Raw genomic sequence first — 14,860 nt, 5'->3', positions numbered from 1 at the left:
ACTTCTTGGAATCTATTACTAATCAGAAGAAAGTTATAAGCATTGTCAGGGTAAAATAGTTTAATGTAAATAATTTTTATACGGTGGTTCATAGTTATGACAGCCCTCCTTTCTTAAATTAGAAATTTGTTGTCAAATATCTGTAAATTTGCACGAGAAAAGTTTGGAAAAAGAAGAAATAATTCCCTACAAAAATATTGGCACCCCTCACAAGCATGTTCTTTAGTTCATCCACTTGCTTTCCTTTCTCATACCCATGTGTACACAAAATAGCCAAACAATAACACTGCCAGCAAAATAGTCATCTCATTGTTATATGCAGTAGTGAATTTTATCTTTTCTGCAGTTATCAAAGAAGAGAGCAGCTGAGAAGATGTTGGAGGAACTGAAGAAGCTTCCACCTTCATCTCCAACCAACCTGACAACCAGCATGTCGAGGTTAAAACGCCGTGCAAATCCAGGCAAAAAGAAGACACGAAATCTAATTAAAGTTTATCAGCAGGTAAGAAAAACAAATTTTTATTGTGAATAAGCATTATTCCTCCAGTATGCTTTAAGAATGTCATGTCCCAAAGCTCTTAAATATTTGAAAAGTGTCATGATTTACCTTCAAGAGCTGCTGATACAATTTATTTCTTAAACAACCTGTTTCGGTCCAGAGACAACCACTATAATCATAAAAACATTTATAATCTCAAAATGAATGGTGTCAAGTAATAAAACCCATTAATACATCACTGTTGTCAAATAGCAAAAAACTTACATTGTCAGTCACAAGAATGTGCCAAACAGTGCACTCTTTCATGATATACTAACAGTCAGCATTAACATTATGAACAGGGGCATTTTACATACTATGTACAAGTTCTCTGTTGTACATGTTGTCGCCACACACCCCACGGACAACAGCCAGCCAAAACCCCATGCAGAACCTTTTTTAAGACATTTCCAACCTCCCTCCAACTGTGATCCTCCTCCCCATCCACTCAGTTATTGCTTATTAATCTTTCAGGAATTCATCACTTCTGACCTGGCTTCACCTTCCTTTCCTAAATCCCTTCCCCATGATTCCCATGTCACTCCTGCAGAACACACAGCTATCTGTAACCTGAGAAACAATCCAGATCTTATCAACCTTCCCACAGAGACTTCATCACAGTGGTCATAAATCATAGTGATTATTTGACTGAGGGTCTCCACCACCTTTCCAGCATCTCTGCATGCAAACTTTATGACCATGATCCCATCCCAGAAATCCAACTGACTTCCAACAGCTCCGGAAGACCTATTATCTGTCTCAAAATTTGACACCTGACCCCATCTCCCTCCTTACACCAGCAACCCCCTGCACACCTGGCTTTTACCTACTCCCCAAACTACTCAAAACCAACCCCATAGATCTTAAAACTGGTTGTCCCATTGTGGCTGAGTATAATTCTCCCACAGAAAGTACCTCAGCCTATATTGACCAACCCCTCCAAACTATTATCGATAACTATCCATCCTATATTCAAGACATTAATCACCTTCTTCACCACATTTCAATAATTCCTGTCCCTTTACCAGCAGGCTGCTTGTTGGTACATTTCCCAATGTCGTCCTGCTGCCAAACACACCAGTTCTTTTCTAATCCTCCTAGCCAACCTCATCCTGACCAAATATTATTTTCACTTTTGAAGGCCAAATCCATAAACAAGTCTGTGGTACTGCCTTAGATACTGGCATGGCATCATCCTATGCCAACTTATTTGTGTGCCATATGGAGGAACCTTTCTTATTGAGTCAACATCTGAAACCCCTTATCTGATTCATATTCATTCATTATATTTTCGTGAACTGGGCTCGTGGCATGGACAACCTTTGCTCCCCCCCCCCATCCCCCCCCTTCCCCCACAATCTCAACACCTACTCCTAAATCTGCTTCACCTGATCTTTCTCTACTCAACAAACCACCTTCCTAGATTTAGTTCTCCACATTTCACATGACTCCATAAATATGTCTGTCTGTGTCACTGGCACCAACCACCAACAGAACCTCCACTTGACAGTTGTCACTTGTTCCATGTCAAAAAGTCTCTTTCATTACAACCTCTCCACCCATGGACGCCACATGGAAGGTGGTAATCAGGAATTGTCCAAATATACCTATAACTTCACCAGCGCATTTGTTAACAGACAGTATCCTATCCAGCTCACCCATAAGCAGATCTCCTATGCTATTGCCTCCGCTGATGCCAGTAAACCTGTTAACCAGCCACCAACCAGCACTCTGATTGCCCAGTATCACCCTGGCCTTGGAAAGCTCAATGACATCCTTCACAAGGGATTAAACTACCTCACATTGTGCCCTGAGTTGAGGGATATCCTACCCAGAATTCTCTCCACATCACCCAAAGTAGTGTTCCACAACCCACCCACCCAACCTACCTAATATCCTTGTCCATCCCTTTTTCAATCCTATACCTCATGGTCATTGCTTTGTGGTTGGCTCAGGTGCAAGACCTGTTTCAGACACCAATGTACCAGTGCCTACCACAGTCAAGTCACAGATATTTCCTACCCCATTAAAGACAGGGGCAATGTGTGAAAGCAACATGTTGTAAGCTGTGCTGCAATTACTGAACACCATTCTGTGTGGTCATGACAAATAACCAACCGTCTACTTATGTAATTGGCCACCACCGAACTGTGGCAAATCACAGACTTGACCCCCCAGTTGCCAAATGTGCTGCACACCACAGCATAAATTACTTCAACAGCTGTCTCTCATTACATTGGCTGTTTTGATACACCCTTCCAGCGCTTGTTTCTCTGAACTATGCAGTTGGTAAATGTCTCCCCAGCATGTCCTGTGCTCTTGCAGTCCTCCTGGCCTAAACTTCCACTAACCTTTTCCCCACTGCCTCACCTTACCTTTACCTTTCTTTCTTCTATCCACACCACTTCTTACCTTCCAACTGCTTTCATTAATCAGTATTTTGCTAGAAAAAGAGCATGAGCTCGAAAGCTTTTCTGTGTGCTACACATTAATCGACCAGATGTGAGCAGCTACCTTTCCCTTATTTTATGTATTGTTCCATCCAGGAATTTCCATCATTGTTCCACATGAGAGTCTCGTAGCTCTTGTCACTTTTCAGAGGAAGCTACTGTGTGAGACAATACTGTCATTTTGTTGGTGGCAGACAGCCATTTCCATACTCAGTATTTCCATTTGATGATATATTGAATGGCTGCACTCTCTAAACGTGAATGAATACAAGTGAATATCCACAACAAAGAGAAAGAACCTGATAGGACTCCATTACAAAATCACTGATAAATTTTTGGAGCGTGTCACATCATTCTAACATTTAGGGGTACATCAATATTAAATAAGACAGACTTACGAAATTGGTGTGTGAGAGGGTTCTGGGAAAGTGCAGTACACCTATATAGAGAAACTTACATGTGACACTAGTGAGGTGTACAGTACAGTACCGCTCCATGGCTTGCTTTCATTATCAAGTAATCATGACAACAGACATTGGACGAAAACAAAGAGGCATTGCTAGTGTCATAAGAGACCAATAAGTTCCTGTTAAACATTCACACACATTTCACTGATTTTACTACTTCGAGTCATTGGTCTGTGTTTGATCTTTTGTACATTGCAGTTTTGCATCCATGTCACTTGTAGCATAGACTCGAATACATCTCAACAAAAAGCAGAACAGCACCATACTCTATTGTCAGTTAACTGCACAAACTTTTTGTATTTACTTCCACATGAAGCATTAAATTTCTTAGAGTTATGCTGATTCCTGACATTGCATGTACATCTACATACATACTCTGCAAGTCGTCATATAAGGTGTGGCAGAGGGTACCCTGTACTCACACATAAGTCAGCTTCAAGTGCCAGTTGTCCTAAATTTTCTGAAATGTTCCTCAAAAACAACATAGCCTTCTCTCCAGGGATTCCCTTTTGAGTTCCCAAAGAATCTCCATAATAAAGTGTGTTATTCAAACATACCAGTAACAAATCTACCAGCCTGCTTGTGAATTCAGGATGTATATGCCATGGGACAATTGGGAAATCTGGGAAAAACACTGGAATTTTTTCATCCGGAATAAAACCAGGAATTCTTCATTTTTTAGTTTTCACATAAATTTTTGTTATTTTGACTGGCAAGAACTGATACTCTATCAAAGAATTTTACTTTAGCCCACTACTACAGCAGTAAAACCTAAAACGAGAGAATAATACCAAAATAAAACTTTACTTGCAAAGAAAATGCACCATGTACAACATCAAAACATAGTACACACACAAGTGTCTGCCAATATTCAAAATGTATTAAAGGCCTTAGGACAAAGACTATGCAAATACTTGATAACAACTAACTGCTTTCAATGAGTGTGTCTGTTTACATTATTAACAGGTTACAAGGAAATATTGTGAATGGTGGTCTGAGAAGCATTACTTTCAAATTAAATTTCTTTTTATGCAAGATGAATTACGTTGTGTCTGAGAATATGCAATGAATTTCTTACATCACGGGAGCATTTGACTCCCATTCAAAACTTTCAGGACCAGACACTTAGAAAACTTTTGGGTCCTGAAGACCAGCCATTCATGCCATTATTTAAAATTTTACAGATACATTTGTGTTTGGTGTATCTTAAAAAGTAACACACGCTAAAAGAGATCAAGCTTCAAGGGTAATTTTTCGTATTTATTTTAGTTCTTTCTTAGATTACAAATGTGCAGTAATGACGAGAAAAATTATAATTATCCTTGCAACTGGCTTTTTTTTACAGAGAAATTGAAGTGTTGTGGCATGCCGAGAGACTTGTTGCAATCAGAACGATACCAGTTTGCTTCTTTTTTGCTTGTTTCGCCAGTGAATTGTCTCATCTTCTCCACACTACTCTTAACATTCGCTGCTGCTTCTCTTGAAGCAGTTCTGTGAATAGACAACAGAAGGCATGCTTTTCTCTCATACAAAATGAGTTAAGTTTTCAAGTGATAGGTGGCTTGCATGTTGAAAAAACCAGGGCCTTGCACTATGCGCTTGGTCTCCAAAATATTGAGTGTAAAACGAAAACGTGTGCAACTACTATGTTCACAGCTCTAAAATATGCTCTCTGTCAGGAAAAGTTTGTCTTTTAGCACTTTCCTTCCCCAATTTTTAGGATCTTTTTTGTTATTTCTTTGCTTAAAATACAAAAAACATTGATGCACGGCTTAATTGTTGTCAAAAAGTGCATCAGTTACCCTTGTATTTTTGTCCTTTCATTTATCTTAGAATAAGAAAGAGATTTTCTTCAGTAAAATATTCAGCCAATTCTTAAAATCCCCACCCCTCCACTGATTAACAGTGAATTTGCTATTGGCTGACTATATCAAATGTCCTGTGTTCTGAATATCTAATGTTACTGGCTGGCAAGATCATGTGACATGAGCTATGTTTGGGTGACAACAGTGCTATCTCAATTTCAGTGCTTCGGAAGCTACTTTGCTGTATTTGGTCGAATTAATGCAGTGTACATCTTGCCGCACATCAAGGATCTTTCCAAAACTCGTTTTCTGCAAGGTTTCATTTACTAAAGCGATGAGAAGTTCTACAACAGTGTATAAAACCTGTACCATTGGCCATTCAACCATAACACTTGCAGATAAGTTGTACAGCTCCAAGGGAAAATATATTGTCACTTAACATAGAAAAAATGTACTTTCACATGAGTGATAGCGTATTTTCAGCCAGGAAAAGTACATAGATTTTTTTGTCTTGTCCACATATACACCCTGTAATTGCTTCAATCTTTCTTTAATCCCACCAGATATGGATCCCAAACACTCAAACATTACTCAAGATTGTGTCACACTAGTGTTTTATTGAGGTCCTCTTTACAGATGAACCACACTTTGCTGAAATTATCCCAATAGACCGAAGTTTACCATTTGACTTCCATATTACAATCCTTACATGCTCATTCTATTTCATATCGCCTTGCAATGTTTTGCCTAGATATTTAATTGAGGTCACTGTGTCAAGCAGCACAATACTAGTGCTGTATTCTAACATTACACGTTGTAACTTAGATTTTTCTAAATTTAGAGCTAACTGCCATTAATCACCCCAAGTGAAAATTATCCTTAAGTCATCTTGTATACTTCTACAATCATTCAACGATGACACCTTCCCGTAACCGTAGCATCAGCAGCAAATTGCTTCTCACCCTGTCTACCAGATCATATATGTTTATAATAGAGGGGAAACATTCCACATGGGAAAAACATATCTGAAAACAAGGATGATGTGACTTGCCAAACGAAAGTGTTGGTTTGCTGATAGACACACAAACAAACACAAACACACACACAAAATTCAAGCTTTCGCAACCTAAGGTTGCTTCATCAGGAAAGAGGGAAGGAGAGGGAAAGACGAAAGGATGTGGGTTTTAAGGGAGAGAGTAAGGAGTCATTCCAATCCCGGGAGTGGAAAGAAAAAAAAAAAAAGGACAGGTATACACTCGCGCGCGCACACACACACACACACACACATCCATCCGCACATATACAGACACAAGCAGACATATCAGGCTAGGGCGAAGGCATGTTTGCAGAGTGAATGTAAATAAAACTTAATGGGGATGTTGTGAGGGTGACATGGTATTAGAAGGTGGAATGTGTAATATGAGGCTGAAATGAAAATGAAAATAAAAATATATACGAAGAGATAAGGGTGAACTAGAAAGCAACTGGGGATCTGGTGTGAAAAAAGTCGAAAAAGTGTTAGTTAAAGCTGAGCTATGTTGATCCTGTGGTGAACTTGGGTAGGTAAACAATGATGTCTACAAAGGTTAAGTGGTTGTGTTGCCACCAGAACCCATTAAAGGGTGGAGAAATTTGGGAAAATTTCGAAAAAACTGCGTGTAAATGTATTGAAAGGGGTGGTTTTGTGGTGGCAGATTATGAAATGAGGCTAACAATTGTCTGACGAAGAAATAATGACGTCAAAACCTGTGGGAAGCGGCTAAAAATGATCAGTGGTGTGGGAAAAATGGAAATGGAAATAAAGCGAAAGTTGTTAGAACTAGCCGAAATGGTTGTTTAATAGGTGAAAGGAACTGTTTGTGAACTGGGAACGGTGGATTTTATAGCAGCGGTAGTGTTGAAAGCGGAAAAAATTTTTTTTGTTATGGTTTGGAAGTGGGTCACGTATTATTGAGTATATATAGGCAGGATAAAATTGTATGGTAGATTACAGTAAAAAGGAGAAGGAGAATGCAAAGTGAAACTACTTGCACAAACAGAAAGAGAAAGTAATATGACAGAAAAGATTTCGAAATGCAACAGTGACAATAACAAACGTAATTGTTGGGTTCAAATTAATGATATGAATATAATAGAGAGAAACATTCCACGTGGGTAAAATATATCTAAAAGCAAGGATGAAGTAACTTACCAAACGAAAGCGAAAGGTATACTCTCTCTCTCTCTCTCTCTCTCTCTCTCTCTCGCGCGCGCGCGCACATCCATCCGCACATATACAGATACAAGCAGATATGTCTGCTTGTGTCTGTATATGTGCGGATGGATATGTGTGTGTGTGCGAGTGTATACCTGTGCTTTTTTCCTCCTAAGGTAAGTCTTTCCGCTCCTGGGATTGGAATGACTCCTAACCCTCTCCCTTAAAACCCACATCCTTTCGTCTTTCCCTCTCCTTCCCTCTTTCCTGACGAAGCAACCTTAGGTTGCAAAAGCTCGAATTTTGTGTGTGTGTTTGTGTTTGTTTGTGTGTCTATCAGCATACCAACGCTTTCGTTTGGTAAGTTACATCATCCTTGTTTTTAGATATAGATCATATATGTATATAGAAAATAACAGCTATCTTGACAATACCCTTGTCTCCAATGAAAACTCGCAATCGAGGACAGCATACTTAGTTCTCTTATTTATCCCTTTGGTGACAAAGCCCGAACGTAGCTTGGACCGCAACTTCATGTTAAAAAGACCCCACCTGAGCATAAATTGGACTATGGTTTTCTTGATGTGTGTGCCACGTATCACATGAAAACTGGACTCAATTCATATGAGAACAATGTAGAGACATCTTGCAACCAGCCCCTTTACTGGTGCTGCCTTCCGTTGTCAATTTCTTGAATTATTTTGGAAAAAACCTTAGCAGATGTAACAGCTGCACTTGTAAATGGCTGAGCCAATATGGTCGTATTGGCGTAATTTCATGCGTGTACTCATTAGGTTTTGCAGTTTGATGTAATTCTTCTACAAATATGTCATGTTTGTTGAGTGAGCAAGAAATTTTGAAAGCTCAAAGGGAAGAAATTGCTCAGCAACTCACCTTTCACAGGGAAGATAATTATAGGTACTTCCTTCAAAATTATTTTAAAATTTGCAGTCTTGGAGATATGTGCAGTAGCACTTTAAATAACAGCATAAATGGCCAGTTGCCAGCCGCGGTGGTCTCGCGGTTCTAGGCGCGCAGTCCGGAACCATGCGACTGCTACGGTCGCAGGTTCGAATCCTGCCTTGGGCATGGATGTGTGTGATGTCCTTAGGTTAGTTAGGTTTAAGTAGTTCTAAGTTCTAGGGGACTGATAACCACAGCAGTTGAGTCCCATAGTGCTCAGAGCCAAATGGCCAGTTTCCTAGGCCCAATATTCTTCTAAGGGGCCAGTCTCCGAAGTGTTAAGAGGTCTTCAAGACACTCACATACCTGGGAACCTTCATTAACAGTCTGCAATCGAGCACCATGTCAAAATTTTTGGGAAACCTAGGAATATGAAATATGCTTGTTGTCCATCATCCATGGGTCTCAAAATATTATGAGAATAAGACAAGATGAGTTTCACTGAACAATACTTTCTAAAACTGTGCTGATTTATGGCCAGAAGCTTTTCCATCTTGAGGAAAGTTATTGTCCCCAGACTGAGAATGTATTAAAGAATTCTGTAGCAAATGAATGTTAAGGATATTGGTTTCTGATTTTGAAGATATATTCTTTTACTCTTCTTACATACTGGAGCCACCTGCACTTATGTTCAGTCCGTTGAGACTTGGCACTGGGAGAGGGATTCATGATAACTGCAAGCTAAGTAAGGGGCCATTGCTGTAGAGTAATCTTTCTAAAACCAAGTTGAGATTCCAAATGGACCTGATGACTTATTTGTTTTCAACTCTTTCTGTTCTTTCTCTCTGCCGAGGATGCCTATTACAGTGTTCTCATGATGGAAGTCAGTGTGATGGTCAAATTTTTGTATGTTTGTACAACTCTTCTGCATGAACAGTTTCTCAAACACAAAGTTTAAGACTTGAGTTTTCCTTTTGCTATCTTCTACTGCCACGTCAGACTGACCAACTATTTCATGAGACTGTCTTTCTGTTTGCTTGGCAGTTAATCTATAGACGTCCCAGTGTATCCTCAGTAGGTTAAAGCCCCCTCCAACTAATATTGTATGATCTGGATATTTCTGCACTACTGGCCGTAGACTTTCTTTGAATGGCTCTCGGACTGTCACAGCTGAATTGCATGGTGAGTAAAAACATCCAGCAATTAACTTGGTCAGCAGCTCCTGCCAGACCAACAGCATTTCAGAGTACGGAGTTCAATTTGTGAGTTGTAACAAGCTTCTAATAACAAAAAGTGACGTATAGTTTTATTTATTGTGCACATTTCAGTGTAAAATCTGAAATTTCATGTATATTTGTGTTTCTAGTAGCCGCAGTTTTGTGTTTTAACTATTGTTAAGTGCATGTTTCTGCTATTTTTTATTTGTGTCAGGTGTTTTTGTATGTGAAAGAAGTCCGTGTTTTTGTATGTGAAAGAAGTCCGTTAAAACCGCAGAACTCATTAGTTGATCAGCAGCTCGTGTCTAGGCAGCAGCACTTGAGAGCACAATATTTCATTTGTCAGTTCCATCTTTTAAATCACAATTTATTCTATAGTTTGTCCAACTTTTAGTATGGATAGGAACTGTGATTCGTGTGTTCAGATGTGAGCTCTGTGGTGACCCTTTCCATGCAGCTCCAGGTGGCTCTGGTGTCAGGCATGCAACTTGGGAATGTTGCCAGTGGTCATTGTTGTAAGGTCTGGACATGTGGATGCAAGATACATCCAACCTGTGTCACTATTGTGACCGCCCATGAATTGAGAATGATCCTCTCACCCTTGGCTGATGTGGAGGTCATTTCAAGATGTGGCAGATGGCGAAAGACTTTCCGGGAGGCTGATTGAAGGGCCTCCCTGGTTCTTCTGATGAACAGATTTCGGGTGCTGTCTGTGGCCGAAAAAGTTCCTGAGTCAGATGAAGTCACTTGGTCTGTCCCAGAGGAAGCCTCTTGTCCCGCAGTGTTAGGTTGGGTTGAGTTGTTTGGGGGAAGAGACCAAACAGCGAGGTCGTCGGTCTCATCAGATTAGGGAAGGATGGGGAAGGAAATTGGCCTTGTCCTTTCAAAGGAACCATCCTGACATTTGCGTGGAGCGATTTAGGGAAATCATGGAAAACTTAAATCAGGATGGCCGGACGCGGGATTAAACTGTCGTCCTCCCGAATGCGAGTCCAGTGTGCTATGCCACTGCGCCACCTCACTCAGTCCCGCAGTGTCTGGGGATTCACAGTGAGAAGGATTACAGGAAGTTAGGAGCTTCAATTTGATGCACATGATGAGGCCACTTAAGGATGTGGCTGCCAAGGAGGGGAAGGAATCCAGTTTGCTCTTTGTTTGCATACCGTGAGGAGTCATTTCAGATGTGGAAAGGCTGATTCCAGATGCCATGAAGAGTACAGGGTGCGGCCAACTGCAGGTGGTGGCTCCATGTTGGTACTAATAAAATGTGTTGCTTTGGTTCAGAAGGGATTCTCTCTGGTTTCACATGGCTAGCTGAAATGGTAAAGACAGCCACTCTTGCTTGCAAGATGAAGGCAGAGCTGGCCATCTCTAGCATCATTGACAGGATTGACTGCAGGTATAGAGCTGAGTTGAGGGTCTGAATCAGAGGCTCATATGGTTCTGTGACAGTGTAGGTTGTAGAGTTCTCAACTTGGCCATAGGGTGGTGGGGTTTCAGGCTAACAGCTCAGGTGTCCACTACATTCAGGAGGCTGCTACACAGGTAGCAAGGGCCTTGTGGAATGGATTGGGCAGTGTTTTAGGTTAGAAGGTCTTGGGAAAGTACAGAAAAGACTTCATATTCAAAGGGTGCAGGATGAACATGGGGAGGATAGACATAGCGACAGTCAGTATTGTAATTGTAAACTGTTGTAACTGTGTTGAGAAAGAACCAGAGCTCCAAGCACTAATAGGAAAAACTGAAGCTCAAACTAATTACAGGTACTGAAAGCTGGCTAAAACTGGAGATGAGTTCAGCTGAAATTTTTACAGAGGACCTAAGAGTGTTTAGAAAGGATAGAGTAAATATAGTTGACGGCAGCGTCTTTGTTTCTGTGATTATTGGTAGAGGCTGTCCTTGACACCAGGAATAAATTAAATGATTGGTTCCTTTTTATCGACCCTAGCTGAGATGATACAGTTGTTAGGTATTTCAAACAAAACTTGAGTCTCATCACAAATCGGTGCCTCGCTCGTACACTTGACCTCTTAGCAACAAATAAACCTGAGCAAATAGGCAGCATCATGACAGATATAGAGATTAGTGACCACAAGATTATTTTAGATTATTTTAGCAAGACTGACAACTGCAACATCCAGATCCACCTAATGTAAACACGAAATAAATGTTTTTCAAAAGGCAGATTGACGCCTTCCTGATAGACGGTCTCCATCCAAACTAACTATTTCAGTGTAGATGAGATGTGGCTTAGATTCAAAGAAATAGTATGTGAGACAATTGAGAGATTTTCACCAAATAAATAAAAAAGATATCCGCCATGGTACATGAAACAGGTCAGAACACTGTTGCAGAGACAACGAAAAATAGCGTGCCAAATTTAAAAGAGCACAAAATCTCGAAGATTGGCAATTTTACTGAAGCTCAAAACTTAATGCTACCTTCAGTATTAGATGCATTTAATAGCTTCCACAATCTCAAAATATAACAGAAAATCCAAAGAGATTCTGGTTGTATGTAAATTACACCAAAGGTGGGATATAATCAGTACTTCACTGTGAGAGATCAATGGTAATGTAACCGATAGCAGTGCCACAGAAGCAGAGTTATTAAACACAGTTTTATGAAATTCCTTCGTCAAAGAAGACTAAGCAAATGTTCCAGAACTCAAATTGTAAACAACTGCCAACATGAGTAACCGGGACATAGATATCCTCAGTTTAGCAAAGCAGCTTAATTCACTTAATAAAACAAAGGCCTCTCGTCCAGACTGTATTCCAGTTAGGATCCTTTCAGAGTGTGCTGATACAATAGCTCTATACGTAGCAATCATATATAACTGCTCACTTGACGAAAAATCCATACCAAAACAGCTGAAAGCTGCACAGGTCACACCAATACTCAAGAAAGCAATAGGATTTTGGAAACGTATACTGTGTTCGAACAGTTTCCATTACCTTAGAGATAATGGTCTATTAATACACAATCAGCATGGATTCAGAAAATCTCATGCTTGTGGGACATAACTAGCTCTTTATTTGCACAAAGTATGAGTACTATCAACAGGAGATCTCAGATTGATTTCATACTTCTAGATTTCCAGAAGGCTTTTGACACCATTCCTCACAGGACACGTATAATAAAACTGTCTGCGTACAGAGTATCACTTCAGTTGTGCAATGGGATCCAAGATTTCCTATTGGAAAGGTCACAGTATGTAGTAATAGACATAAAATAATTGATTAAAACAGAAGTGTTAGCCGGCATTGCCCCAGGAAGTGTTAATCCTTATCAACAGGAATGATTTAGGAAATAATCCGGGCAGCTCTCTCAGATTGTTTGCAGATAATGTTATCATTTACCTTCTAGTAAAGTCACCAGAAAATCAAAACAAATTCCAAAATGACTTAGAGAGAGAATATCTGAATGGTGTGAAAAGTGACAGTTTTCTCACAGTAAGGGAACGTGTGAAGTCATCCACATGAGTACAGAAAGAAATCTGTTGAATTTCGACGATAAATCATACAAATTTAAAGGCTGTCGATTGGACTAAATACCTAGGAAATACAATTATGAAAAATTTCAGTGAGAATGATCACATTAATAATGTGGGGAAGGCAAACCAAAGAATATCTTTTATTGCAGATCACTTTAGAAGATGCAACAGATCTACTAAAGAACAACGTACTTACACTTGTTCAGCATCTACTAAGAGTATTGCTGTGTTGTATGGGATCCTTACTAGATAGGATTGATGGAGGGCATCAAAAAAATTCAAAGAAGGGCAGCTCATTTTGTATTATTGCAAAATAGTGGAGAGAGTGTCATGGATATGGTAAGCGAGTTGGGAAGACAATCATTAAAACAAAGGTGTAGGTATTTTTTGTTGCAGCAAGACATTTTCGCAAAATTTTAGTCACAAATTTTCTTCTCCGAATCTGAAAACAATTTATTGTTGCCAAAGTACATAGGGAGAAACAATTATCATCGTAATATAAGAGAAATCAGTGTTCATATAGAAAGATTTATCTATTAATTTTTCCCATGTGCTGTTAGAGAGTGAAACAGTAGAGAAATAGTCTGAAGGTGGTGCAAAAAACCCTCTGCCCGGCATTTAAGTGTGAACTGCAGAGTATTCATGTAAATGTAGATGAGCGTAATTCCACATTGACCTATTATACATGATCAGATAACTTCCCTGTCACACTCAAATTAGACCTCAATATATTATACAATATTTTTGCCAACTGCTATGAGCACTCCCCTCTTGTGGCATCTAATCTGTCGTTCGAATATATTTTCCATAAATTGCTTAATATCTCAGATCTTTCTACTTCGGGTTTCAGCCAGCTCTCCATCCCAAGAATAATTTGAGTATGAGAAATTTCCTGGAGGTCAGTAAATTTGAAACTTACCAATAAATTCAGGAACTTAATTCCGAATACTTCTACAATGTATTAATAAAATTTTGGCAGATGAAGTGTCTTTTCTCTGAATGTGGTCTGAATTTGCTGTCCGCGTATCAACTGCTGAGTGTTCATCAGAGAATCTCAAACTATGGTGTAGCTTAAAAAAAAAAAAAAGCCTAATTTGGACTCCCAAGTACTCTGTTATGTGTAGCTGCTTTCTTTGTGTAATGTGTCAGTGGTAGGCATTCAAATCTCCCCTCCACCCAAAAACTCGGGTCCAAAAACCTGCAGGCAAGACTGTCACAGGTCACAGAGTTGACGATGCCTTTGGTTGAGACTCTTCATTCGGCTTCAAACCAAAAGACCGTGATCAACTGTGCTAACAACACTGCAAATTGCGAGCTCTGCTTACAACTGCGTGCGAAGTGAGCAGCCTTCACCACTTCTGCCAGCTGCCTGTATAAACTGAGGATGATCTCAGAGCCCAAGTGACAGGCATTTTTATGCCGACGTGAGCCGCAACTTCGTGGACGACTGTACCCTGCATGCTCAGCAGCCTCCTCCACATCTTGGATAAAGCTACCCTGCTTTTTTTCCAGCCCTGAATACTATTTCTAAGGGCCTCCACAACATGCCTAACAGTGGAGCTCCTGATAAATAGCAAACCCCTGCCCCCGTGTGCCTGCTCAGACCCTGCTGAAGGAATGGCCACACATCCACTCACAGGGCAAATAGGCAAGACCAGATGCCAGTCTGCACATTGGCCCTCCTCCTCAAGCGACACAGAGTGCTTTTACCCCCACTGCTCCACTGCTCATCCTGCTGTGAGGGTGAATCCACCACATTGCGTACACTAGGAAGTGCCTCAGCAGCAGAG

General features: G+C 40.2%; 1 protein-coding gene across 2 annotated transcripts in view; it reads left to right on the top strand.

Annotated features, from left to right (window-relative positions):
- Positions 1-14,860, top strand: part of LOC126194920 (double-stranded RNA-binding protein Staufen homolog 2-like) — a 254,734-nt gene that overhangs the window by 153,424 nt on the left and 86,450 nt on the right. For both annotated transcript variants that reach the window (XM_049933299.1, XM_049933306.1), the window contains exon 10: positions 347-502. In XM_049933299.1, the coding sequence (XP_049789256.1) occupies positions 347-502 (156 nt within the window). The remainder of the gene's footprint in view (positions 1-346; positions 503-14,860) is intronic.

The sequence above is a fragment of the Schistocerca nitens genome, chromosome 1 (genome assembly GCF_023898315.1).
Source record: "Schistocerca nitens isolate TAMUIC-IGC-003100 chromosome 1, iqSchNite1.1, whole genome shotgun sequence".
Lineage (NCBI taxonomy): Eukaryota > Metazoa > Arthropoda > Insecta > Orthoptera > Acrididae > Schistocerca > Schistocerca nitens.
The sequence above is the reverse complement of the archived record's forward strand: the minus strand, read 5'-3'. Positions and strand labels throughout refer to the sequence as shown.